The 25,257-nt window shown below is 54.1% G+C and overlaps 2 protein-coding genes across 3 annotated transcripts; both read right to left on the bottom strand.

The window, feature by feature from the left end:
* Positions 1-87: 87 nt before the first annotated feature.
* Positions 88-4,346, bottom strand: ZNF513 (zinc finger protein 513). The gene is given in 6 exon segments (XM_030468835.1): positions 88-1,075; positions 1,078-1,202; positions 1,354-1,870; positions 1,872-1,948; positions 4,110-4,211; positions 4,287-4,346. Coding segments are annotated over 6 exon segments (1,464 nt in total). The 5' UTR covers positions 4,327-4,346; the 3' UTR covers positions 88-472.
* Positions 4,347-5,658: 1,312 nt separating this feature from the next.
* Positions 5,659-25,148, bottom strand: PPM1G (protein phosphatase, Mg2+/Mn2+ dependent 1G). 2 transcript variants are annotated; one of them, XM_030468866.1, is made up of 10 exons: positions 24,639-24,956; positions 20,643-20,712; positions 12,881-12,966; positions 12,488-12,620; positions 10,836-11,305; positions 10,283-10,420; positions 9,306-9,540; positions 7,870-7,999; positions 7,483-7,585; positions 5,659-6,935 (listed from the first exon to the last, which is right to left on the bottom strand). In XM_030468866.1, the coding sequence occupies exons 1-10, from the start codon at positions 24,756-24,758 to the stop codon at positions 6,729-6,731; spliced, it is 1,692 nt and encodes a 563-aa protein (XP_030324726.1). In that variant the 5' UTR covers positions 24,759-24,956; the 3' UTR covers positions 5,659-6,728. The 2 variants fall into 2 exon arrangements, with proteins under 2 accessions (XP_030324726.1, XP_030324727.1); XM_030468867.1 differs by lacking the exon at positions 24,639-24,956 and adding an exon at positions 25,017-25,148 and having other exon boundaries at positions 6,606-6,935.
* Between the last annotated feature and the right edge of the window lie 109 nt (positions 25,149-25,257).

The raw sequence follows: 25,257 nt of genomic DNA, 5'->3' as shown, positions 1-25,257 counted from the left end.
GTTGGCCGCTGTCCCTCCCCTCCTTGCACACCTTGACAGCTCCATGCTGTCCTTACCTGAAGGAGAACAAGGCCCCCAGGGAGAATAGCAGATAACAAAACCGACTGTTTAATGCTTTTATACACAATATAAATTACACTGACTGGCATGGCAACAGCCATAGAACCAGTCCTGTTTCCCCCCCTGTTTTTCCCCAAACTCCGGCAGAGCAAGGCTCTGGCAGGCAGGAACAGCACCACCAGTGCTGGCACCCGAGCCACCAGTCCTGCCTTCGCTCTGCTCCAGCAGGACTGAGCTGCTGGAGACCCTGGCGGGCCCTGCGCAAAGAAGCCCCAAGCCTGCCACCCTGTGGAGTCTGCTGCCTGTCCCTCCCCCAGGGAGGGCAGGGGCTGTGTTGGGGGTGCCCTAGGGCCGAGACACCCCCAGCCCAGCATGGGGCTGGGCTCCACCAGTGCCAGTCTTAAGTGCTGTCTTAGGGCAGGGCCGTGCCCACGGCTGGAGGGGCCAGGAGGGCTTTGGCATTGCGGTGGCTGTGGATCTTCTGGTGACGCTTGTAGTTGTCCCAGTGGCCGGTGGTGTAGGTGCAGTTCCGGCATTGGAAAGGTTTCTCGCCTGTGTGCCGCAGCATGTGCCGCTTCAGGTTCATGCTCTGGTTGCAGCTGTAGCTGCAGAGGCTGCACTGGAAGGGCTTGTCACCCGAGTGGATGCGCCCATGGCGCTTGAGGTTGGCCAGGTTGCCGCAGGCGTAGTCGCAGAGCTGGCACTTGTAGGGCTTCTCGCCCGTGTGCACCCGCTGGTGCCGCTTCAGGTTGTCAAGGTGGGCAGAGGCATAGGGGCAGAGTGAGCAGACGAAGGGCTTCTCCCCGCTGTGCGTCTTCATGTGCCGCGCCAAGTGGTTGGGGTAGTGGGTGACAAAGGGGCAGAGGCTGCAGGCGAAGCCTTTGTCCCCGGTGCCCTTGCGGGGGCTGGCGCCAGGCTCGGTGCCCAGCACCGCCATGCTGCAGCGCCCGCAGACCTGCTCAGCCAGACCTTCGTCCTGCGCGAAGCCGTCGTCCAGCACCAGCCCCGCACATGCGGGCAGGTGAAGGGGAAGAGCAGCTCAGGCAGGGCGGCCGCCTCCTCACCCCGCAGCCGGGCGCAGCCGGGCGGAAGGGGCTGGGGCCGCTGCCCACGTGCAGGCTCAGCTCAGGGCAGCAGCGGCTCTGTGGGACAAACACAAAGGGGGATGTCAGTGGGGCTGTGGCTGGTGACATGTGGAGCCCCAGGTTGATGGCAGGACATCTGCTTGCCCCTTCCCCCTGTCCCTCACCGTGAGGCCCCAACAGCATCTCCCCTCCTAACCCCTCTCTTTACCTGGGTCCTTGTCCCGCCGGTGCGGCCCCTCACCCTCAGGCAGGCGGTGGCTGAGCATGTGCCGCTTCAGGTTGCGGCTCTGATTGCAGCGGTAGTCACAGGCAGCGCACTGGAAGGGCTTGTCCTGGCTGTGGACCCGCTCATGGCGTTTGAGGTTGCCCAGGCTGCTGCAGGCAAAGCTGCAGCCAGTACAGCGGTACGGCTTCTCCCCGGTGTGTGTGCGCAGGTGCCGGGTCAGGTTCACCAGCTGGGCAGAGGCGTAGGCGCACTGTGGGCAGGCAAAGGGCTTCTCCCCGTTGTGGGTCTTCATGTGGCGCTTGAGGTGGCTGGAGTAGTGGGAGGCAAAGGGGCAGAGCTGGCAGGAGTAGACGATGCGCTGGCCACGGCCACCCTCGGCGCCAGAGCACTGCAGGCAGCTCTGTCCCAGGCTGGCGGACAGCTGCAGCCCACACTGGGGACAGGGAAGGGCGGCGGGGCCGGGCTCTCCACCCTCCTCGGGGTCACTCTCCACACTCAGCTTGCTGGTAGCTGGAGGAGCAGTCGTCGTCGCTCAGGGCGTACGCCGGGATGGCGATCTTCCCCACCAGAGTGTCTGCTGAGGAGACCGTGGGGAGAGGACGGTGTCAGCCTGGCGGGACAGGCACAGCCCCACTGCTTATGCCACCACTCTGAGAAGGGGACTGCAGCCATGAGGGGCTGGGTAGCCGCACTCACCCCAAGAGCACCCACCGCAGTGCGCAGAGCAGGGTGAGGAACCTCAGCAGGCCCCCTGCTGCAGGGGCCTGTCCTGGGCACCTGGGAACACCCTGTCACTCTGCCCCAGGGCTCGCTGAGCCTGGTGACAGCCATCAGCCAGACCCCCACATGGGGAATCTGGCATCATGGGATGCTGAGGGGCACAGGGATGGGCAGGCAGCCAGAACCCACCAGCACTGCCAGGCCTGGCTGGTAGGAAAAAGTGATGGCACATCTGGACCCAGGCAGGTGGGGTGGGTGGGTGTCCTAACACTTGCCCTGAACCCATCTTGGCTGTGCCAATGCCCCAGCTCTGGGGACAGCAGCTGGTCCAGCTCCCACAGCTAACACCATGGGCCTCCAACACCAGCCCCCTCCGTCGTGGCAGAAAAAACACACACCTTCCTGGCCCATGGTGGTGGGGGAACCATGGAATAGGTTTGGTTGGAGGGACCTTAAAGCTCCCCCAGTGCCACCCTCTGCCATGGTCAGGGACCCCTCCCCCAGCCCAGGGGGCTCCAAGTCCCATCCAACCTGGGCTGAGACACTGCCAGGGATGGGGCAGCCACAGCTTCCTTGGGCAACCTGGGCAACCAGGGGCTCAGTACCCTCACCCCAAGGAATTCCTCCCTCACATCTCATCCCCATCTCCCCTCTCCCAGCTCCAAACCCTTCCCCCTTCTCCTAGCCCACTCCAGCCCAGCCAGGACATCACCTTATTCCAGGCCACCACTAACCCATGTCCCACACCTGAGAATCACAGAATGCTCATGGCTGGAAAGGACCTTGGAGATCACCAAGTCCAACCAAACCATTTCTCCCTCCCTCCCTCCCTGCCCAAGATCTCCTCTCCATCTCCCCTCTCCCAGCTGCAAACCCTTCCCCCTCACAGGCTCCCATCCCTCCAGGCCCTTGTCCCAAGTCCCTCCCCAGCTTTCCTGGAGCCCCTTCAGGCACTGGAAGGTGCTCTAAGGTCTCCCCATTGCAGCCTTCTCTTCTCCAGGCTGAACACCCCCAACTCACCACTCACACAGCAAATAATTCCTTTCCAATATCTAGAAACATTAGTAAGCCTGTACCAAGTTCCCGGGAGGCATTTCTGTGCCTGGCTGGCCACAGACCCACCCTCCTGCAGCCCCTGGGCTACCACCAGTGCCCTGTGACAGGATGATGGGAGAGGAGCACAAAGCTTCACAGCTATCAGTGCCCCACATCGCCCTCGGCTGGTGCTCAGGGCTGGAAAGACAGCGCCAAGAAGCTGAATCGTTGTCACTAGCAGCCTCCAGCTGTCCCTGACCTGGACCTGCGACTCCCCACCCCCCGCGGCGTGTCCTGGGCCATCCCTTCTGCTGCTGCCCACCCGCAGTGTTCGGCTACAGGAGCTCCGTGGGTGAGGCTGCAGGACGGGGTGGCCCTGTTCCCTTTCCACAGGGGCTATTACCGGGGTAACCCCCGGCCCTGCCTCCCACTCCACGCCACGGGATTCCTCTGTCCCCAGGTATGGGGCAGTGCCACTGTCCCCTCAATGTGGCCATGTCCCCCGAAGGCGCAGTTGTGGCCCCGGGGTGCGTGCAAGGACGTGGCCAGACATTGCTCTCTGACATCCTCCGTGGACCCTGGTCCTGCTCCCCAGCTGAGGCTTGCGCTTACTCCAGACCCCGGAGGGGCGGCAGAGCCCTGCCCGGGGCTCAGGGACGGGACGGGGGATCCCGGGCAGAGTGGGGGGGGACAGCTCGGGAGGGGGAGGGGGGGAGCGGACCCGCCGTCCCTCGCCCACCATGGGACCAAGCCGTGCCCGGGGAGCCGGGCGGGCAGGGACCACCAGCGCGGGCCCACACCAGGAACCGGAGCCTCACCCGAGGGAGGGGACGCTCTCCTGGGCCAGGCAGCCCCCAGGCGGGAGCGCTGCCGGGGAGGCGGCGGACGGGTGGGGCCGAGCGACGGTACCGGCGGGGCCGGAGACCCAGGACGGCCGGGCCGGGCCAGACCCGACCCGACCCGACCCGCAGGGCGGCACGCACCTGGCGGTCCCTTCTCGAAGGCCAGGCCGCGGCCCAGCAGCAGGTCGCCGGGCAGCACCAGCGCCGCTCCCGCCGTCTCCTCGGGGCCGTCCTCGGCGTCCGCTGCAACACACCGAGCGCCGCGGGTCACCGCCGGGCCGCCGCCACCGCCGCCCCCGGGCCCCGCCGCGCACTCACCCTTCACCGGCTGCGGGTGACTCTGCTTCCGCCGGGGCATCGTGGCCGGCCCCGGCCCCGGCCCGGCCCCACCGCCCCCCTGCCCGCGGCCCGCCAGCCGCCCCCGACAGCCCGGGGCGGCCGCCGCCGCCCCGCCTCGACCGGGCACTTCCGCTTCCTGCCGCCGCGGGGCGGGGGCAGCGCCGGAAGCAGAACGGGCGGCAGGAAGCGGGCAGTGGCGAGCGGGGCTGGGTCCGCAGGGGGTGATCGCGTCCCGCCCGGTACCGGAGCAGAGCCTGGACCGGAGCAGCGAGGGCCAGGGCGCGAGGGAGGCACCGGGAAGGGAGAGGCGTGGTCACGGCGTGGGGCGTGGCCATAACGCGGGGGGGCGGCGTGGTCATAGCGATGGGCGTGGCCTGGGACGGGGGTGTGGCCACGGGAGCTTCGCGCGCTGTCCCTGCGGCCGGTCCGCGGCGCGGGGTGTCCGGAAGCATCGATCCGTGGGGTCGTTCAGGTTGGAAAAGCCCCTCCAGAGCATGCAGTCCAACCCCTACCCCCCAGCACTGCCCAGGCCACCCCCACCCCATGTCCCTCATCCCCACATCCCCAGGGGTTGCTCTGAAACCCCTCCAGGCATGATGGGGACTCCAGCCCTGCCCTGGGCAGCCTGGGCCAGGCCCTGACAACCCTTTCCAGGCAGAAATTCTTCCCCAGCTCCAACCTAAACCTCCCCTGGCACAACTTGAGGCCGTTCTTCTTGTCCCATCCCTTGTTCCTTGGGAGCAGAGCCCGACCCCTCAGCCTCCCATCACCTTCAGTACCCAATTCCCTGACTTATGGTCACTGCTGGATCTGCCCAGGCCACACCAAAATGCAGCTCCCAAAGCTCTTCCCCACTACCGGGGGGGCACAGGCCGGGGCACGCATCCCGCCATAGCACACACATCTGTCCCTGTGCTGGCACTGACCCACCCTGAGTGCAGCAGAAAGGGCCCACGCCCCCAGGAACATGACTGGGGAAGGGGGGCACTTGCAGTGGCATTTACTGGTTCATGAAAGCAGCAGTGGACATAAGGGCCTTTGGTGTGGCAGAGGACACCATCACCAAAAGGCTTTCTGATTAAAAACTATCATGATAAAACAGACCATTTACCTGTGTCCCTATTTACAAAATCTCAATTTAAATCACTAGGGTGAGATCACCACCAGCCAGAGTGATTTTGGGGCACTCCACAGAGGCTTTTTTTTAATGACCTTTTAATTTCCTCTTAATGACTAGAGATGAAGTTTAAAACCAAACCCTCTAGAGATGGGTGCCTCAAAGCAGGAATGAGAGGGCAAGCACACAACAATTTGTTTTAGCTTCCCCTCTGGGCTAGCCCCCCAGGGCATGGCAGCTAGAGACTGGGATTTATTCTTGAGCACAAAGCTCTACAGCATTGCTGATGTCTCTGTTCCAAAACAGACGTGAAAACTTGAGGACTTCAGAAATAACAAACTAGTTTAGGACTGGAAGAAATAATTCTGCTCATTCCTGCAAAAATTGTCTGTTCAAAATCTGGGGGCAGCTTGGCTGGTGCATTTGTAGCAGGGCAGAAGCATCAGGCACTGAGCTGCCCCTCAGCCAGGGGGGCCACGACACAAACGCATCTGGCAGCAAATGGAAGATGCCATTTTTCTTAAAGGTCTTTTCTAATTAGAATGATTTTGGGAATTCAGGGAAATGCATCAGCTCATCCAGAAAGTTACTGAGCACAGACACAGCCTGAGCAGCAGCTCCACAGCTCCTGTGGATGATCCGCAGCCCCTCCCCTGTCCCCAGCTCAGCCATCCTAGGGTTAGGGAGAGGCCCAGCACTGGTACCCTGTGGCACCAGGGACAGATGTTCTCCTCCCATCCCATCCCACCTTCCTCACCCCTGATACCTCCAGGAAAGAACTGACGACCAAAAGTATGACTATGTTTTCTGGGGTTTTAGTCTGAAAAAAGTATTGATTGAAAGTGTACAACAGAATGAGGTTGTGGCAGCACCACCACAGCCAGATTGTTTCACAAATAAAACCAGAAAGGGCCTTAAATAATTGGGGTGCAGATTAAAAAAAACCTCAACAGTGAAAAAAGTTCTTTTCCTCCGAACAGAAATTCACAGGCACAGAAATGGCAACAACCACATGGAGACAATGGGGGACATCCTCCTGTTAATGGCGGGGCTTTCCGAGGGGCTGCCTGCGGCTCCGTGCAGCTCTGCCCTCCACTCCCTCTTTGGAATGGTTACAGATGATGAAGGGTGCCCCATGCCCTTGCTAACCAGACCCGCCCCCCACCCCCCAACCAGGACACGGACATGACAAGGCCTCTGCTAAGGCTAAAAAAAGGACAAGACTTCTGTGAAGCCTTGAGTTCAGCATGTTTAAGAAACGAGAGTCTGGTGAGTGCACAGCAAAGTCCCTGTGCCAGGCCATGCTACTCCAGTTTGGCCTTCTTGGTGCTGGTGTCACCACCATTCTCCTCCGGTGGTGCCACTGGTGCCACCACCTCCTCCAATTTCCGCTTCCCACTCTCGGCAGGCGGGTGTGTGTTACGGGGTTTGAAGCTGATGATGATGCAGGTCATGTTGTCACATCCAGTGCCATCCCCTGAGGTGTCCGGAGCCAAACACTGATCCAGCAGCTGAGGAGGAAGAGGGCGGGAGGGGTGAGCAGGGAGCAGAGGAACAGCCCTGTCAGAACCTCACACCAGGCCCAGTCTGGCAACTGGCAGTGTTGAAGACCAGGCTGAAGGGGGCTTGGAGCACCCTGGGCTGGTGGGAAGTGTCAGGGGGGTGGAACAAGATGATCTGCAAAGTCCCTTCCAAAGTCTGGGATTTCATGAGTCTCGCTGTCACAGGCTTGGGAGCTGCTTGGCCAGAGTGGCACTGGCTGGGCTGGGCTGAGGTGCTGTTTGGGACCAGCCCAGGGACAGGATCAGGATCAGCCTCAGCAGCCCTGGCTGTCTGGCAGTGGAAAGGAACTCCGGCTTGACAGCAAACCAGAGCTCAGAAACATCACTTAGGGTGCCAAAGGAACTCAGGGTCGCATTCCTGAGGGGTCTCTACTCCTGTTCCAGTGTCACAGCCCATAAGCTGCAAGGTACCCCCAGCACTGACCCAACCCATCTGGTGGGGAGGAGGGCAGGGGGAACACTGCCTGCGGGAGGGGTGGTGAGGCTCTGGACTTACCTCTTCTACAATGGAGGAGAGCGGCCTCAGGACTCCGTTCTCATCCTTTTGGGTGATCTTGGACTGGATGAAATCCACCACTTCCTGGCTGCTCATCACATTCCTGCAGAAAGATGGGCTGGGTCAGAAGGGCAAGTGGAGGGAGCAGCCACGCAGTAGTGTCCCAGCAGAGCCTTGCTGTGTGCCATGAGAATGGAAGACTCAGAGCCTGGCAGACTCCCATGCCTCTCCAGCTGAGAACAGCTGCCCAGGGGCCCACCTCCATTTGCTGAAGCCATGGGGACAAAGGGTGGATTGACACCCAGAGTCCTCCTGAAACCCATGTATGGTCAGAGAAAGACCAGAAGAGCAAAGCCTAAGAGGCACAACTGCTCCCTCACCACTCACCAGATGCCATCACAGGCAATGACCATGAAGTCGTGGTCATCGTTTATTGTCAGCACTTTGATGTCAGGCAAGGCAGAGATCATCTGTTCTTCTGGAGGCAGGTTCTTGTTCCGCTTGTAGAAGTGATCCCCTGCAGTAGAGAGGAAGATCAGTTTTTGTTGTGGTTGGGCAGTGCTGGTGAGATGGGCCATCCCATGTCTAGGGGCAGGATTTGCAGTTCTAGCTTGGCTTTGATGTGATCACAGAATCCCAGTCTGGTTTGGGTTGGAAGTGACTGTAAAGATCATCTAATTCCAGCCACTCTGCCATGGTCAGGGACACCTCCCAGCAGCCCAGGGTGCTCCAAGCCCCATCCAACCTGGGCTGAGACACTGCCAGGGATGGGGCAGCCACAGCTTCCTTGGGCAACCTGGGCAACCAGGGGCTCAGCACCCTCACCCCAAACAATTTCTTCCTAGTGTCCAACCTAAACCTCCCCTCTGTCAGTGTAAAGCCTCTTGTGATACCTTAGTGCAATGTCAACATCATCATGCTGTGTGCAGATCTCCCCAAACTCTCAGCAGCCAAAGCTGACTTGAGGAAACTGATCCTCAGCTCTTACATGGAATTACATCCTAGAGGGACTTCTAGGGCCACTGTTCAACAGGAGGTGGAAATGCCAGTGTCTCTCTAGATAAACAAGCTCCTAGTTTCCACCCTAAATGTGTTTTTGTGTCTTTACCCCAGGACAAGCATTTTAGTGGTGCGGTTCTTTTCCTCCTCTCACCCCCATAGCTGCTACCTCCTTCCATTCTCTATGTATTTTCCAGGATATTCTCAGTATTACTCAACACCCTTAATGCCTCCCAGCATCTCATCTGCTCAGACTGCAGCAATGGACTGGGCTAAGACCTTGTTTAGCTGCCAACAGACATACCCATTTCTCCTGAGCCATTAATTACTACAACACTGCTCCCATGGGAAAGAAGAGACCACTGCAGCAAGGGGAATGGAGTCTGTGCAATTAAAAGGCATGGCTGCCTCAGGAACAAATGAGATGACACTGGTATGAAGTTAGTTTCCCAGGAAGCAACATACCAAGGTCTTTCAACTTCTTTGTAACAGGAAAACATCCTGTTCAAAAGTAAGTTGTTTATTTTTGAGAGCATTTATGTGAGGTGGTTTCTGACAACCAATCTGCTGGCACAACAGCCTTGGAGGCTTCACACACCCTGTCCTGTGCTTGATGGAGCCTGGTAGGTGCTACGTGTTGCTTTCCACTGGTGTCTGACAGTTCAGTGGCCATTTTCTCTAACTAGACTGAAACCTCACCACATCAAACACTGAATAAGTTATACTCATCATCCAGTCAAAACCTTTTCCTTAAACTTAGCAGCTGGCAACTGCTGGAGGCACAGATGTCCCAAGCACACTAGCATTCACCCCGTCCTGCTCACCGATGGCCCTGGAGAGGTTGAGGCCACCATTCACTCTCCCATCCATGGTGACCTTGCCACCAGCGTTCTTTATTCTGGCCAGCTCCACCTCATCCTCGGGTTTGTGGTCATAGGACATGTCAACAGCTTTGCCCCCCTCAGACACCACGCAGCGGGAGTCTCCGGCGTTGGCCACAATCAGCTGCTTGCCCCGGATCAGGGCCACCACGGCGGTTGTCCCGCTGTCAGAACCAGGCTGAAAGAAACACATGGTTTTGCTGAGCCTCAAGAAACGTGGCTTTGCCGAGACTCTGTTCTCTTGCCCTGTACCAGGGTACCAGCACCAAGGCCCAGCAGCGTCACCAGCACCTGCCTCATCCCCACCAGCACACACAGAGTGATGAGAAAAGCCCAAGGAGAGTGTGAAGCACAGCAGGAATGTGTGCCCCAAGAGGTGATGAACAATGGCTCCCTTCCAGCCTCGCACCATCAGGGGTCAGGGTTCTCCAGGGTCTGACATGTCCTGCTATACCCTCAACTCTGCTGTCCTGACCCCAACCCCAGCCCAGCTCAGGCAGCCTTTCTAGGAGCCAGGACATCTCTCCCAAGAAAGACGGTTGGCACTTTGACAGCTGCAGACCCCGTCAGGGTCCCTGGACCATCTGTCAGCACTGCCTTGGCCTGACAAAGAACCAAGCTGTGTCAGGAGCAGTAGTGCCAGCAGAGCAGTCCTGCTCCTGTCCCATTCTCTCCCTCCACTCCCACCCCACAGCGGGGACAATCCAGGAGTGGGCTCAGCCACTCCCCATCTCAACCTGCTGCCCAGATCCCTGCCCCATCCCTAAGCCCCTTCCACGCTGTCAGCAATCTGTTCAGCCCCAGGAGAATACAGGGGGTGTTTTATCCCTGCCTGAACTGAAATAATTCCCTGCTGAGCCCCCCTGCCAAGGGCCCTGGGCTTCGGACTATGCCACAGAACACAAGAACAAGGTGTGCACCTCCTCTTTCCCCTCCATGCCTGGTAACAACATTTCCTCCTCTTCATCCTCATCCTCCTCTGCTTCTTCAGTGTCATCCTCATCATCTTCATTCTCTGCCTCTTCACTACTGTAACCATCTTCATCTTCACTGCATTCCTACAAGAAATGAGATACCATCAGGCATCACACAGTAGTGCAGTGCCCACCCCAGACAGCTGGTCCCTCCATCCTGGGGACAGATGACAAGTTTGCCCCAGAAGAGTGAGATGACCTGGTATGTTTTCCCCACACCTGGTGTCTACAATCAGAGCAGCCAGTTTCAACCCCATCAGTGGATGGAGGGATGGCGCATGCAGCAGGACCAAGGCCACTGCACATATGAGGGTATGCTTCCTCCAGGGTTATCTAAACAACCCCCGACACTCCCATGAGATGGTCTCAAAGTAACAGCCTGGAAAACGGGATCCTAGGACACACCCAGGATGAGCCAGAGGCTCACAGCTCCAGTATCACAGCAAGCAATGCATTCTGACCAGCCAGAAGGCCACTCTGCCCCAGTGCTGTTTCCTACCTCACTGTCTTCCTCCTCTTCCTCAACCTCATCTGACTCATCCTCACTGTCCTCAAAAAATTTGGATTTGGTTGTGCGCTGAGGCTTTCCCGTGGAGGAGCAGGAGGGCCCGGCCTCCCCAGTAGAAGAGGTGACGGCCTCGTCACCTTTGCCTAGGTCAGGCTTCTGCAGAGCAGGGCTGTTGCCTCCAGAGCTGGCTTTGTCTGAGGTGGAGGAAATACCCGTGATTTCTTCATCTGGCTTCCCATTCTTCCTCTCCTTGTGGTCGGAAAGCTCCCCCAGGTCAGCCTCTCCATTCATATTTGACTCCCCATCATGCTGCTTGCCTGTCCCCTCTGCAGCGTTCTCCCCAGCTGAAGCTAAAGACTTGTTTTTGAGGTTCTTGGAGCAGTTTTGTCCATAACGTGTGAGAAGCTCCTCTATGGTCATTGTGGCTTCTTCGTGCAAAAGAGCAGCTTCCTCATTATCCACTAATAATGGAAAGAGATGAGGACAAAGAGGATCAGAAAGCAGGACACAAGAAAGGATACAGAAAGCAGGGCAGCAACTGTGCAGCTCAGGTTGGGTTCACACAGCCAGGTGCTGCAAGTGGAGGGGAAGGTTTTCCAGCCCAGCCTGTCTCCAGCCACTGATGCCACCTGTCTGGCTTGTAAGCATCACAGAGTTTAAATCAGCTGCATGGTTGGAGGTAAAAAGCCTCACATGGAGTGCAGGCTCATCTGAAGTGGTAAGGGTTCAGACAGACTACATTCACATGCAGGTTTGTTCATTAATAGTGGGAACAATAAGTTTTTGTTATGGTAATTGCCCCTCCAGGATCTCACCCAGCTGTAGTCTAGACAGTTACAGAGGACAAAAAACAGCTTTAGGTATCTCCCAGGTGGGACACTACACAGGATGACTTTCCCTAAGCTCTGAGCCAATGATCACCCTTTCCCTAGTGACATCCCCCTTGGTTATCCCATAAGGAAACTAAATGCCTGCATCCTAAATACTCTTGAAAGTACAGGACAAAAAAGAAGAAAAACCCAACCAAACCAACACAAACTCACTTTGTCCCTGTCAGTTGGAGAATGAGGGCAAACAAATTCACCATTTTCAGACCAAGACACAGTGCTCAAGCTGACGATATCGCTTATCTGCTTCAAGGCCAGTTACAAGGTAATTCAGCCAAAAGCAGCACCAGAACCTACCCTGGGATTCACCTGCTAACTGGCTTCATGGTCTGGCAACTACTTGCTGGTGGATAAGCACACTTGCTTCCTTGTGAGAAAAAAAAGAACTGCTGAAGAGACCAGAGTCTGCTTCAGTCTCATCTGCAGCTGTGTCTGCCAATGGCCTGGGAGAGCTCAGTTCTGGACATCATGCTGTGTCACTTCACACCTCAGCCCTGGCTTCTGACACACCCTAGAAACCCACAGAGGAGCTGTGTGGGAAGGGTGATGGGCTGGTTTGTTACTCTTGGCACAAACCATCAGAATTCCCCTACCACCAGCCCAAAGCAGTAAATGGTGGTGAGGGGGAGCAGCTCAGCTCCAGCTGAAGTTTAGCTGAGAATTCTGGACAGAAAGCCATCTGCTAAAGATGTGTCCCAGCTGCTTAGCCCTTGGCTGGCAGCTGCAGTCCTGTCTGTTCAGTGGCAGCTGACCTACCATCATCTTCATCAGCAACTTTCTCCTTCTCATCTTCATCATCTTGGGGTCGTCCAGCCATCTGAGAGAGCTCTTTAATCACCTCCTCCGTGGTCAGCTTGGCATCTATGGCTAAGAAAGCATCTTCCAGGGCCTGCATAGGAACACAGACACCTGAGTGTGCACAGTGTCACAGGATGCTGGCACATCGCTGTGTGCAGCCAAGTCTCTCCCCAAGCACCCACCACACAAGATGACCGAGTGGCTGGGGCTGGCAGGGACCTTTGGGGTACACCTGACCCAACTGCCTGCTCCAGCAGGGACACCCAAAGCCCTGCTCATGAGTACTGGGCACCTCAACATGGGTTTCCTCTGCATTTTGTTTGCTTGCTTGCTAAAGAGATGGATCCTTACTTTTTGCAATTTGCCTTCCTTGTAGGCCTTCTGGTCTTTGATGATGTCAGGGAGATACTTGGCACAGTATAGGGCAACTTCTTCCCCTGAAAGACAGCAAAAATCATGTAAAGAGGTCAGTTCGTCCAGAAGCACAACTCACTCTTGAGGAACAACTGAATCCCTGAGGCAAATGCTGGGATGCAAACTGGAGCTGACCCAGCCACGGGATGGTGAGTGCTGAGGTCTGGCTCAGGACAGCAGGTCTGATAGCCCTTGGCAAACCTCTACCACCTCCAACTGGTTGGACCCATCCTACCCAGGATGTTCTATTTTTCACAAGTCAGTGCAGGTTTAAACAAGAAGCAGAAGACAAGGGAAGGTTTTGCTCAATATGAGCTCTTTGTCAAAGCATTACCAACACCTGATGAGCAGCATAAGAGGGTTATGCATTCCAGTGTGTGTTCTAGACCAGTAAAACCGTGGTGCTGCAGCACTGAGACGAGCCTTTGAGGAAGAGGGGGTCCTGGTAGGTGGAGTGGTGTCCCTGGTGCAGGAAGGAGTGCGACAGTGCACGAGAGCACGTGGTGGTGAGAGCATAGAGGGCAACTCAGGTTGACAGCCAACAGCATCAACCAGGCACCTGCTCCTGGAGCAGCTGAAAACCTTCAAAGCTGGAAACTCCTTAGCAGCTCAGTCACTGATACCATCAAGTATGTAACAGAGCAGAGGAGACAATTTTTGTGATCATGAAGGTGCTACTGAGAGGAAGATGATTAACCATTGACAGGTTGTGAATCAGAGGAGATTTATGTTGGATATTAGGAAAAAAATTCTTTCCTGTAAGGGTGCTGAGCCCCTGGTTGCCCAAGGAAGCTGTGACTGCCCCATTCCTGGCAGTGTCTCAGGCCAGGCTGGATGGGGCTTGGAGCACCCTGGGCAGATGAAAGGTGTCCCTGACCATGCCAGGCGGTTGAAACTGGATGATCTTTAAGATCCCTTCCAACCCAAACCATTCTGTGATTCTATGAATTTCTGTAGTTCATCTCAGCAAGGGGAACCATAGAAAAGAGTGTGACTTGCAAGGCACCAATCTGGCAATTTAGGTTTTCATGAGAACCAGAGAATGACAAGAGCACAGGAACAGTGAGAAAGAAGAATTAGAGTGAGAAACTGAGAAGCAAACTCAATGAGTGAAACAGAGGGGGGCAGAGAGGGGAGCACGGCAGGCTGTGACCCCTGCCAGTACATCCCAGCTCCCTTCCCTTTCTCTCAGCCATGCAGCTGGGACTGAGGGCAGTGAGGCAGCCAGGAGGAGAGCAAAGCTCTGTGGGGGAGGTGGAGGCAAAGCACAGGAGGGGTGAGCCAGCAACTGAGCAAAGGGAGAGGCAGAGGGAGGTGAGAAGTTGGTGAGATGCGAGAGACAGAAAGAAACAAGCAGACAAGGGACTCTCCAAATGTGCCAGCAGAAAAGGAACAAGTGGCCACGACAGAGCACAGGATCCTTGAAGAATGACTGCTGCTAAAAGAGCACTGCAGAAAGTTCAGTGCAGGCTCTGGAGAAAGGGAGGGGACACTGCTCTGACTGTGCCCTCAGAAACAGAGGGGGGAGAAATCACAGAAAAATAAGTGACCTAAGAGAGATATAGAAGAGATTCATGCATTTGAGTTAGAACCCGCACCCCTTCTAGTACCTAAAGGGGCCAACAAGAAAGCTGGGGTAGGGCTCATTACATGGGTATATAGTGAGGGGACAAGGGGAAATGGTTTAAAATTTGAAGAGGGGAGATTTAGGTTGGACATGAGGAAGAAATTATTTCCTGTGAGGGTGCTGAGCCCCTGGTTGCCCAAGGAAGCTGTGGCTGCCCCACCTCTGGCAGTGTCTTAGCCCAGGTCAGATGGGGCTTGGAGCAACCTGGGCTGCCATGAGGTATCCCTGACAGCACATGCTGGATAAAGAACTGCCAGCTACCAGTCAGGACATGAAAATGAACAAAGAATGGCACAGGGAGGTGTGTTTTTACACAACTCTTGAAGGACTGGCCCCAGATAACACTGTAGCATTTTTATCAAAGAGCCAAAGTAAAACAAAATGCCTACAAGAAAATACTAGAGTGAGGGAGTGAATAATGACAGTGACAGGTCCTGCAGCTGACTTGATGATCTGAGGGCAGCGAGCAGAAGCTGCTCAGGGAGGTACAGACAAGGGAAAGGACTGCACCATCCTGCAGCACAGCAGAGGTGAATGGTCCATGAGATGTTCCCAGAGCACCAGGCCAGGAGAACACCATGTGTACCCTTACTGACAGCACACCCCAGCAGCCCACCAACCAGCAGAGAGCACCTGCAGCTGCTGCTGCTGCCTTGTTCCAACCAGAGGGACTGAGCAGAGCTGCCTGGACTAAAGGCAGCTGGGGCAGTTTGCTGTGGGGACATGGGGCAGAAGAAACAGGAGGAAACTTGCAGGAATGGCAGGAGAATGAACAGGCCCAGTGGGATGCTGACACAACCAAAGGGGGCAGCTGCAGTCTCCTGTTTTGTCTTCCAAACCACCTGAGCTGGAACAGGTAAGGGCACAGACATTTCTTCCTCATCTCATGGTGACACTCTTGGGGGCACTGAGATGCATAATGCACTGAGTCCCCATTCCTGGATGGATTTCAAAGCCATGTAGATGTGGTGCTGAGGGACATGGTGTAGTGGTGGCCTTGGCAGTGCTGGGGCTGGACACAATGATCTTAAAGGTCTTTTTTAACCTTTTGGAGGGTGAGAGCCTGCATTGCTGGCACTAAGCAACTGTTCTGGCAAGAGAGTGGTGGTCACCGCTACCTGCTGCGACCTGAGGGGAGAAGAGAGTGACCAACAGGCCCTGTCCCTGCCTGGCCAGCAGAAACTGGGTATGGCACTCAGTCACTACAATGGTAGTGGATTAAAGGTTGGACTTTATGATCTCAGAGGTCCTTTCTAACCCAGATGGTTCTGTGGTTCTATGAAGGTCTTGCTCTGTGCCTGCAGAAGCTACCCCCAGCACGAAAAGCTTTGTCAGTTAAAGAAGCCTCTTCTCTGATGCTGAAATTAGTGTCTCGTGCCCAGCTGTGGCTACCCAAAAACAAGTTCCTGCCAGAAGATCTGTAGGTGTTGCAGGAGACAATCTTTTGCTGCTTCCCAAGCAGCTTCAGCACAGATATTGCAAAAGGCATCTCTGCTGCCAACTGATGAGACTGCACACAGGACCTGTTTGTGAGTCTCCTCAGCTTCTCTCTACCTCACCTGCAGCTCAGCCTCAGGCCACCCTCTGTGGTGGTGGTCACGATGGACCCCATCTCCCTCCCTCACAAAACATCTAGAAAAGCAAGATTCTCCTTTGGAATCCTCCACTGCAGAAAAATGATCCATTAGAATGCATCCTCAGGTCCCAGGGTGCATGTCCCCATGGAGTGCAGGAGGCAGCAGGGCCCAGCATGCAGTCCCCAGGAGACCTGATGGGTTTGATGAGCTTAGTCAGCAGAACGCAGCACTTTGCTGCCACAGAGGCCAGACACTGAACTGGCTTAAGGAACTGTCTTCTAGATGCAGACAGAGGTGCTAAGATGTTCCATCTCAGCAGTTCTGGACCTGTGGCAGCAAGAAACCCACCAGGTTTTTCTCACTGGCAAAGCCTTGGGTGGGAGTGCAATAGAGAAGCTCTGGGGACTCTGAGTCCTGCTTGGCACACTGAGCAAGCTCTGAGGTGTCCTGGGCATCTTCTGCAGTCTGGCCTGGTGCCACCAGCATCATGACCCAGTGGACAACTAGACAATTATGACTCCTTCCAGTTCACTATGGAGCACACCTCTGTGTTTGGTTACACTCACTCACATTTGAGCAAGGTCTCCACTCCACACCTAGCACCCTACTTCCAAAATCCTGGACCCAGGGTGGAGGCATCAGCAGCAGGACTGAAGAGCAGCTAATTACAAAAGCTGATTTAGACACCTTAGTCCTGCTTGGTGCCCTTCACCAAGGTCCTTCCCTGCCAGTCCCACCTGGGTCAGAGGATTCAGCCTCATCACACTCCTAGCCCGTAGTACAGAATCAGTTCAGGTCTCAGAGCATTTTCCTGCACAGCTTGGTGCCAAAACCTACATCTAATTTAGTTCTAGAAGCAGGAGTCACATTCAGATGAAAAATGGAACAAAGTCAATTTATCTGGGCATTGCAGGCAAGGCTGGCTCCACAGCACCCGAGACCCATCTGGAGCCTCACTGCAGGGTCACTCTTCTGTCTCCATGAGCACAGGTTTGGATATGACATGTGAGGACAAGAGTGGGCAGCAGCCTCAGGGCAGGAACCTTGGCAAGAAAAAGGCCTCCAGAGATACAGGTTCCTAGATCAAATCTTTTTCAGTCCACATCCATGCTCAAACCCATCCAGCCTCATTTCTACACAGCTGAAAGCAGATTCAACTCCAAGAGTTGAGCTGTATTTAGACACATACACAGCATTGGTGTGTAAGTAAGCATAAGAGTCTAACAAATCAGCTAACAAAAAATATCACAAGATTCCTGTGGTCTGGAATACTGTGGCAAAACCAGGAAAGAAATATTTTAAAACCGGTGTTAGCTCCCACCCTGAGACAATGACAGGGAAGCATCATGCTAAGGCAGATCAGAAGCCAATACAACCCAGAAGAGAGCAAGGGAGATGGCTCTGCATGCACACACTAAAAAAAAAAACAAACAAAAAACCAAACAATCCACAACAGGACTTGGTGTTCAAATTAAACACTCCAGCAGAAACAAAAGGAAAATCACACTATGATAACATTGACCTCTGAAAAGTGGGAGCGACTTGTGAACGAAGACTCCTATTAAAAAGGAATGAAAAGAAACAGCCAAAAGGATAAACATACAATTAAAAAAACTTTTCCCAACCCACCTGGAGAAGGAAGCTTACTGAAGAGTTAAGGCTGATAGATGAGAAAGGTGTACAAGAAAAGCTAAATTAATTCTTTGCACTGTCACCTAACACAGCTTAGAGAGATTCCCACCCTAAAACCTTCTACATATGACAGACTGGAAGAATTATTTCAAACTGAAGAAGTAATTTAGCAATAAAATAAAAGTAAAGATGGACAAAAGTTGATCTTCAGTGTCAGGTTCGAGTATATCCATGTCCTTCCTGATAACATTTGCTTAGGAATAGCTGTTAACATTAAACCACGCGAAATCTAACCCACATGTTAGAAAACCATGGTAGTGCTTTGCCATTCTGATCAATGCCTTTCCCTAACACCTATACTGAATCTTCCAGATAATATTTAAAAAAACCCAAACCAAACCACACATTACTTCATGCCTGAAACTAACGGGAATATCACAAGTGCCCCAAGTCTTTTCAAAACCCAATGCATGCCACAGACCCTCCTGTGAGCTGAGAAACAAGCACACTGATCTACAGAAGAACAGATCAGTTTGGTGTTACTCATTCCTAACAGGTTTTAACACTTATCTTCATATCTGCTAGATGCTTCCAAATGGTTTCTGAATTTCTGCAAGATATAACATTGAGTAGTTGCCAAATCCCTGTACCTTTTTTTTCCTTCTCTGCCTTTCAGAACCAACCCATCATCCTGATGTTCTCAAAGATAACCTTCATGATATCAGCAGCCGCTACTCCCAGGTCTCTGCCCATGCTGAGATGAAGAACAGGAGGGAAATAATTTCAAAATATTCAGTCTAAATGCTTCAAACTGAGACTATCTTTTGAAGATCAACTAGTCAGATCCCTACTCAGCCTGACCTTTTCAGTAAGGACTACTTAAAAAAAAAAAAAAAAAGTCTAACTCTATTTACTTACAGGTTGGCAGAAGTGAAGAAAGAGCATAAGGGAGAAGTAAAGAAAGGTTCTAAAGAAAAGTGAGAATATACCAGAGAAATGAAAGGTATACTTAGCATACCAAAAAAAAAAAAAAAAAAAAAAGAAAAGAAAGAAAAGAAAAAAATAATTTAAAAAGCCTCAGTGAGTGGTGGAAACTGGGTTCACAGGTTGCAGACTGGCATACCTGGTACATGAACACAGAAACTAGTAGAACATGGAATAAATACAATTAGCAAGTACATGGAATACAAGTGGTAGGGTGGGCAGGGGTTGAATATATAGCAGAAAGCGTCACAAACTGGACAATGTTCTGTCAAGCAGTCCATGGGTAGGAGGAAATGGGTGGTTTAGTGGATGTACTCAATATAGATGTTAAAAACCACTGCCATATAAATAATCAAACGATCAAATGATTCTCACACTAAGCTGTCATTGGAAAAGAAGGTGTGACAGGAGGAAACAGTTTTCAACATGGTTGATGACCACTGGGAGAGTTCCTTGAAGGCTTATGGTGTTCATCTACATAAATAATCTGGAAAAGAGGTCAGTAAGAAGCTATGGGCCGTTTGGCATGATCAAAACTAAAATAATTTGTGAAATCTGACAGCAGGGTCTTGCTCTTGGATGCTGGCAGATGAAATTCCTCACTGACAAAGATAAACATGAAAAGAAGACAGACAACCAGCTGTCATGCACCCATTGGATGGACTCAAAGTCATCTACTGCCACTCAGGAAAGAGCTGGAAGAAACCAGGGACAGAGCTCTGAAAATATCAACTTACTGTTTATTTTTATCAAAGCAGCTAACGTGTTGTGAGGAGATGCTAGGGAAGGAACTGAGAACAAAGCAGAAACCATGTCACAATAAATTCACTGTGCATCTGTGACCTGAAAGCTGTTGGCAGTTCTGGTCAGCCTAACCAAAAGCATGGTGCAGAGCTAGACTATATCCAAAGAAACCCAAAACAACCCAACAAAAAAATCCCAGACAAATACAAACAGGGATAATGTAAGGTTTGGAATCTGTGGTTATATCACACCAGCAGTACCTCAATGAGTCCCATGGCCTGGGCACTTCACCTAGGCTAAAAAATACTGGAATGGTGCAATTTTGGTGTCAGCTGGTTAGCACAGACACTGGGTGCTGCTGGTGCAGACTGAGCTGTGTGACTAGAGACAAGTCTAGGGCTCTTCTGACTGCAAGAAACAGCAAAGTCCAAAATCATGAAAGTGAAAAGTGCTAATGGAGTGATTATTCACCAATTTCACTTAAACATTTGGGATACTGCAGAGAAATGATCAGGCACCAGATTTAGATCAGTGTCTTTTTTCAAAGCATAAACTTTTGTACAAAACATTCTACGCAAATTATCACCAGACAACATATAAACCTGCTTTAAAATGTAAAGAGACAAATTAAAGAGGACTTCATCAAGGTGACTTGAACCTGTCTGTAAGATCAAATGGCTGCAACCTTGAACTCTGGGAGTCCTCAGGTGGGAAATGGGAGTTGGGAAGGAATGTCAGGGAATGGGTCTGCCTGCTCTGTTTTTGCACTCTTTCCTTGGGCAACCACCAGAACACACTGACTAGGTGACACTTTTCGATGACACTTTTCATCGAATCTCATGTAGTTCCTCTCATTGCCACTCCTCTGTGACTACCCTGACCAGCTCATCCACTAAGAAAACAGACACTCTTAAAAGTTTTAGAAGATTAAATGCAAAACTCATCTCAGTTTTGCATCAACCCTCCTTCTAGAAAGGACAAGAAATATTCAGAGTTTCAGTCAACGCCATCTCTCAAAACTAATGCTTCCCAGGAAGGAGCAGGATTTCTGAGGGCAGAGGCTTGCCCCAGTGGTCACTGAGCAGCCTGGAAGAGCCACGTGAAGGACTCTGGAGAGGAGCGTGGGTGCAGTTACCTCCGTGTCCATCGTAGACGGAGAACATGGCTGTTTCACTGTCCAGCTCAGGTATGCAGTTATGGGCATCCTGAAAGAGAGAGCAAAAGCCTGAGATGACATGGGCTGCACCAGACCCCACAGGCAACAGGGAGAAAGGGGCAGGGAGGCTACAAGCACTAACACAGGGATCCTCAAACCTGGAGGGAGAGCAAGAGCAGTTAGAAACCCGCCTGCCACAATCTCGCAGCTTCCCACACACAAAGGCAGCAGGCTCAAGGGGCATCTGTGGAGTCCTGATGTTCCCCAAACAAGAGCCAAGCGAACCAAAAAGCTGCTCTGAGGAAGAAGTCAAAGATGGAGCCTCCAGACCTCATGGGCTGCACCAACCAGTGTGGCCTTTGCTTGCAATGAAGCACATGGTCAGAGATGCAAAGCAGCCCATGTGTATCACCACATCCAGTGAGACCAATCAACTGCGCTGGAAAACCTCTTGGGACAAAGGCTCCTTTCCTGCTCCATGTGGGATGCTCTGGGAAGGCAGCACTGGTCTGGCAAGCAAAGCAGAGCCTGGCTTCTCCTGAGGGTCATCTGAACAGTGAAGCCAAGAACAAACCCAGGTATTGCTCCCCAAGGTCAGACAAATGCCTTGGTTCTAGCAACTGTCCAGGAACCCTGAGAATCTCTGGGACAAACCACAGAGAAGGCATCTCCCAGGGGTGTCTTGGGCTGAAATGACATGCAAACTGTGTCCAACCTGCCCTGTGCATGCTCCCAAGCCACAAATATCAACAACACATAAGCTACACACTCTGATCAGCCTTTGCCTCCACAAGGTCCCTCAGGAGCAGCTGACTTTGAAGCCAGGATCACTCAGATTTTACACCCTGTGGGTAAGCAAATGGTATTTGGCTCTTCAGATGCAAAGCCTGGACCTGACGGATGGGTTGAATCTTCACGTGAAACCTCCCCTTGCCCAACTCACCTCAAACATTCCTTCAAGTTCAAGCTCTAACCTACCAACTGAACACCTGACCACATTCCACCTGCTTTTTTGTTCACAGTCACATGGGATTTTAAACAACATGATCTGGTCCCTTTGCTGTGGGGTTCAGGTTCATCACCCTGAAGCTAAAATGTGCTGTTAAAAGTTAAAACTGCCCCAAAACACTGTTCTGGCTGCGAGGCTTGGATGTGTCCCCACTGCCAACCATAACCACAAATTCTTACACACTTTGTACATTTACACACTTGCTGCACAAGCAACTGTTGAGCTCTTACAATTTTTTGTTGTGGGACTCCTTGGTAAGAGCTCGTCACCCTCCAGAGTCCCACAGTCTCGTGAGAACTCTGCTCCTCCTTGACTTCTGTTAATTGTGAGGGAAAACAGAGAAAGAGAGGTTAAATAGAGAAGTTCTGGGTTTATGCAGCACTCTAGTGCAAGGACAGCCCTGACACTGTGATTGAAATGGTATCTGAAGGGGCAAATTACCATCTTTGTTCAAAATGAACACAAGTGACTCTGAGTTCTAAGGCAGGAAGCCTCAGCAGAGGTCACTGGAGAGAGTGAAAGAAAATAAGAAAAAGCAAAGAACCATCAGTTTGATGCTGCAAATGCCCTGAAAAGTGAGAAGGTAAAGCCACAACAAAGTAACTGGGGTCAGTCCCAGGTGATTAAACAGCAGTTTAATTAAAGCAAATAGCCCCAGTGCTGCTGGGGAGTGAACACTAGGCTGGCAGCAGGAACCCTCCCTCCTCTCCTCCATTTGCAGAGTGTCCACTGCCCCATAATGACCCCATCCAGGGTGGTCTGCAGACACTGCCCTCCAAGTGACCACCACCTCCAGCTCTTCAAAGCCAGCATGACCTCCCAAAGCTTGGAGGCAGCTTCCTGCCACCCCAACGCCCCCTCCAGGGTGGGATTCCAGATCTCCCCTCAGCGGTTACTACACCACTACTGAAAAAGTCTAAAACATAAAATTCAGTTGAAATCAGCAAACAAGAGAAAGCTGAGAGTTAATTTGACAACTCTCCACATTCTAAAACAAACTTTTGCATTTCTTTGAAGCAGTGACTTTTTTTTTTGCTGGTCCAAGGAGTGAAACAGAGCTGAACATGGGAGTTATTGGTGTCTCACCACGGAGGTATGGTCAGAAGAGCAGGATGGAGCTCAATGTATCCTCACCTTCTGGGTCCCTCACGTGCCCCAAACATTTCCTCCTACATAACACAACCTCTCCAGGCTAAGAATTGGTGGTTTTGTTAGAGTGTTTCTTTTGTTACAGCATTTCTTCAGAGCCCTGTACACCTGCCTCACCTGGGGGCTCCTGAAAGGCAACAGGCGACCCCTCTGAACAAACTTCTGGTACCCAAAAATGTCCTGCCCCTGCTGCACAGCCCGAGTGCCCTCACTAATGGAACTACAGTGTGAACATTTGCTCAGAGCTTCCTCCAAGCATCAGAGAAGAGTGAAAGTACAATTAAAAGTGAAGAAAAAACCACAAGGCAAGGCAGAGAGAAGAACAACACACAGCACTGAACACCACGGCAGAACTGTCACACTCAGCTGTGTGTGAATCAGGAGGTGCTCCCCACCCACCACAGACTGAAGGAGTTTGCAGCAGGTTCAGTTTGTAGCGCAAGCACTGCCTGCTGTCCCTGGTGCTCAACCATGTCCTCAGCATGGCCCCAGCCAGTGGGGAGATCAGACAGAGATGTTGTTAGTGCAGAGAACACAGCTGCAAGCTCTGGGCCTCGTCCAAGCTCTGTAATGGTCAACAGCAGCAAGAACAACTTAAAATAAGTGAAATTACCAACCAGCATGCCCACCTGCATGAGGGCATCACAACCAGGGGCAGCTCTCTGCTCTCACTTCTCCTCCTGGAAACTTTTCCATCTTCTGGGGACACAGTCTCCTACACCCTGAGCTAATCCCCACACAGGGGGTTTAGGCTGCACATCACCTGGGTGCTCCCCTAAAGTCCTTGTCCATTTTACCCCTCCGGAGGTCACCAGGATGGAGCTGAGACATCATCAGCCACGTGGGCTGAGCACACACAGATACTCTGAGGGGCAACAGTTCTTCTCCTTACCCTGGGAAGGAGAGCCCAGGGCTTCATAGTGCAAAAAGGAGGAAGCACCTGGTCACTGCCTTGTCACCAGGGTGACTGCTGTGAGCAAAACACGACAGTCTGAGCAGGACACCTTCTCCCACAAGCCACAGGGCTACAAACAGGGTGGCTGCTTTACCGTGTCCAGAGATGTACCCTGGGGGCTGCAGGAGCAATTGTAACCCCAATTTATGCTGAATGGGAAAACGAAGCAGCTCATTAATGGTGCAGAGGCTGTTAAACTCTCAGCAGGAGCAGCTACTGGCACGGCAGAGAGGCAGCCCCACAGTGCCCTGAGGAGCTGGGCACACACCTGGACCCAGCACCCCGGCGTTTATCCTGCCCCGTGCTTCCATCTGCCCCATCACGAGGCAGGGCTGGCTACAGGACACAGAGCAACAAGAATTCCTCCCAGGAACCTGGCCAGCAAAAAAATAACAGGGAGAGAGATGAACTCCACGCTCCTGCCCGGCGAGCAGGGCAGGGATTTTTCCGGGGGTTTTCCCTTCACTCTTACCCCCTGCTTCTCCCCCAGCATTACGCTGTCCTTTCTGCTAGTTTCTAACCCAATTCCCTCCTTCACCGCCGGGATGTCTCCGGCTGTGCGTCGGGGGAGCCCCGCATGACGAACGGCGCGGTGTTCCCCGAACGGGACCAGCAGGTCCCCGTGGGCAGCGGCACAAGCAGCCATCCACGGGCAGACCGGCAGGGCCCCGCAGCACTGGGCGGGGCGGACTCACGCCGCTCCACCGGCTCCCGCGGGAGGGAGGGAGTGAGGGACCCCCTGATCCCCTGTGGGGGACCCCGAGGGCGGGCCGGGGGCGGAGGCAGCCTCCCTGCCGGGCTCCGGGGGCTTGGCCGCAGCCCGCTCCCCCCCCCCTCCCCCCCCCTCCGGTGCCCCGCTCACCTCCATGGAGACGCGCCAGCCCTGCATAGCGCTGAAGCCGAAGTGGAGCGGGCGCGGCCCGAGCCCGGCCCCGTCCCCGGAGCTCTTCACCGTGTTGGGCTGCGACAGGTAGGCGCCCATGGCGGCGGAGCGGCCTCCCCCGGCAGGCCCGTCCCCCGGCGCGGCGGCCCTGGGCGGAGGGGGAGGCGGCGGCGGGACCGGAGCGCACGGGGCGGAGGCGGGAGGGGCCGAGCGGTGCGAGGCGAGGGCGGCGGAACCTCCCACCGGGCCGGGCGGAAGTCGCGCGGCCGGAAGCGCGGGATAGAGAGGCGCGGAGGGGGGGGGGCGGGGCGGCACTCAGCCCGCGCGGACAAGGCTCTAGGGGCCAGAACCGCCTACCATAGAGCCGAGGGGCGCTAGCGCGGCATAGCGGCCTGGAGGGCACTCCGCTCGGCCGCTGCTCCCCGCCACCGCCGGTCAGCGCTGCCTGGGCCCAGCCCGGGGCTGCTCGCCTCGGCTCCCTACTCCCGGCGCCGCAGGTTCCCCCGCACCGGCCCAGCCGTACTCTGGGGGCCAGTTCGCCCTCACGACCAACGAAGACGGAGGCGGTGGCCGCGCCAGGTAGCCACACTTCGATCAG

This window comes from Calypte anna, unplaced genomic scaffold (assembly GCF_003957555.1).
Source record: "Calypte anna isolate BGI_N300 unplaced genomic scaffold, bCalAnn1_v1.p scaffold_86_arrow_ctg1, whole genome shotgun sequence".
NCBI classification, from domain to species: Eukaryota; Metazoa; Chordata; class Aves; order Apodiformes; family Trochilidae; genus Calypte; species Calypte anna.
This window is presented reverse-complemented; position numbering and strand designations above follow the sequence as displayed.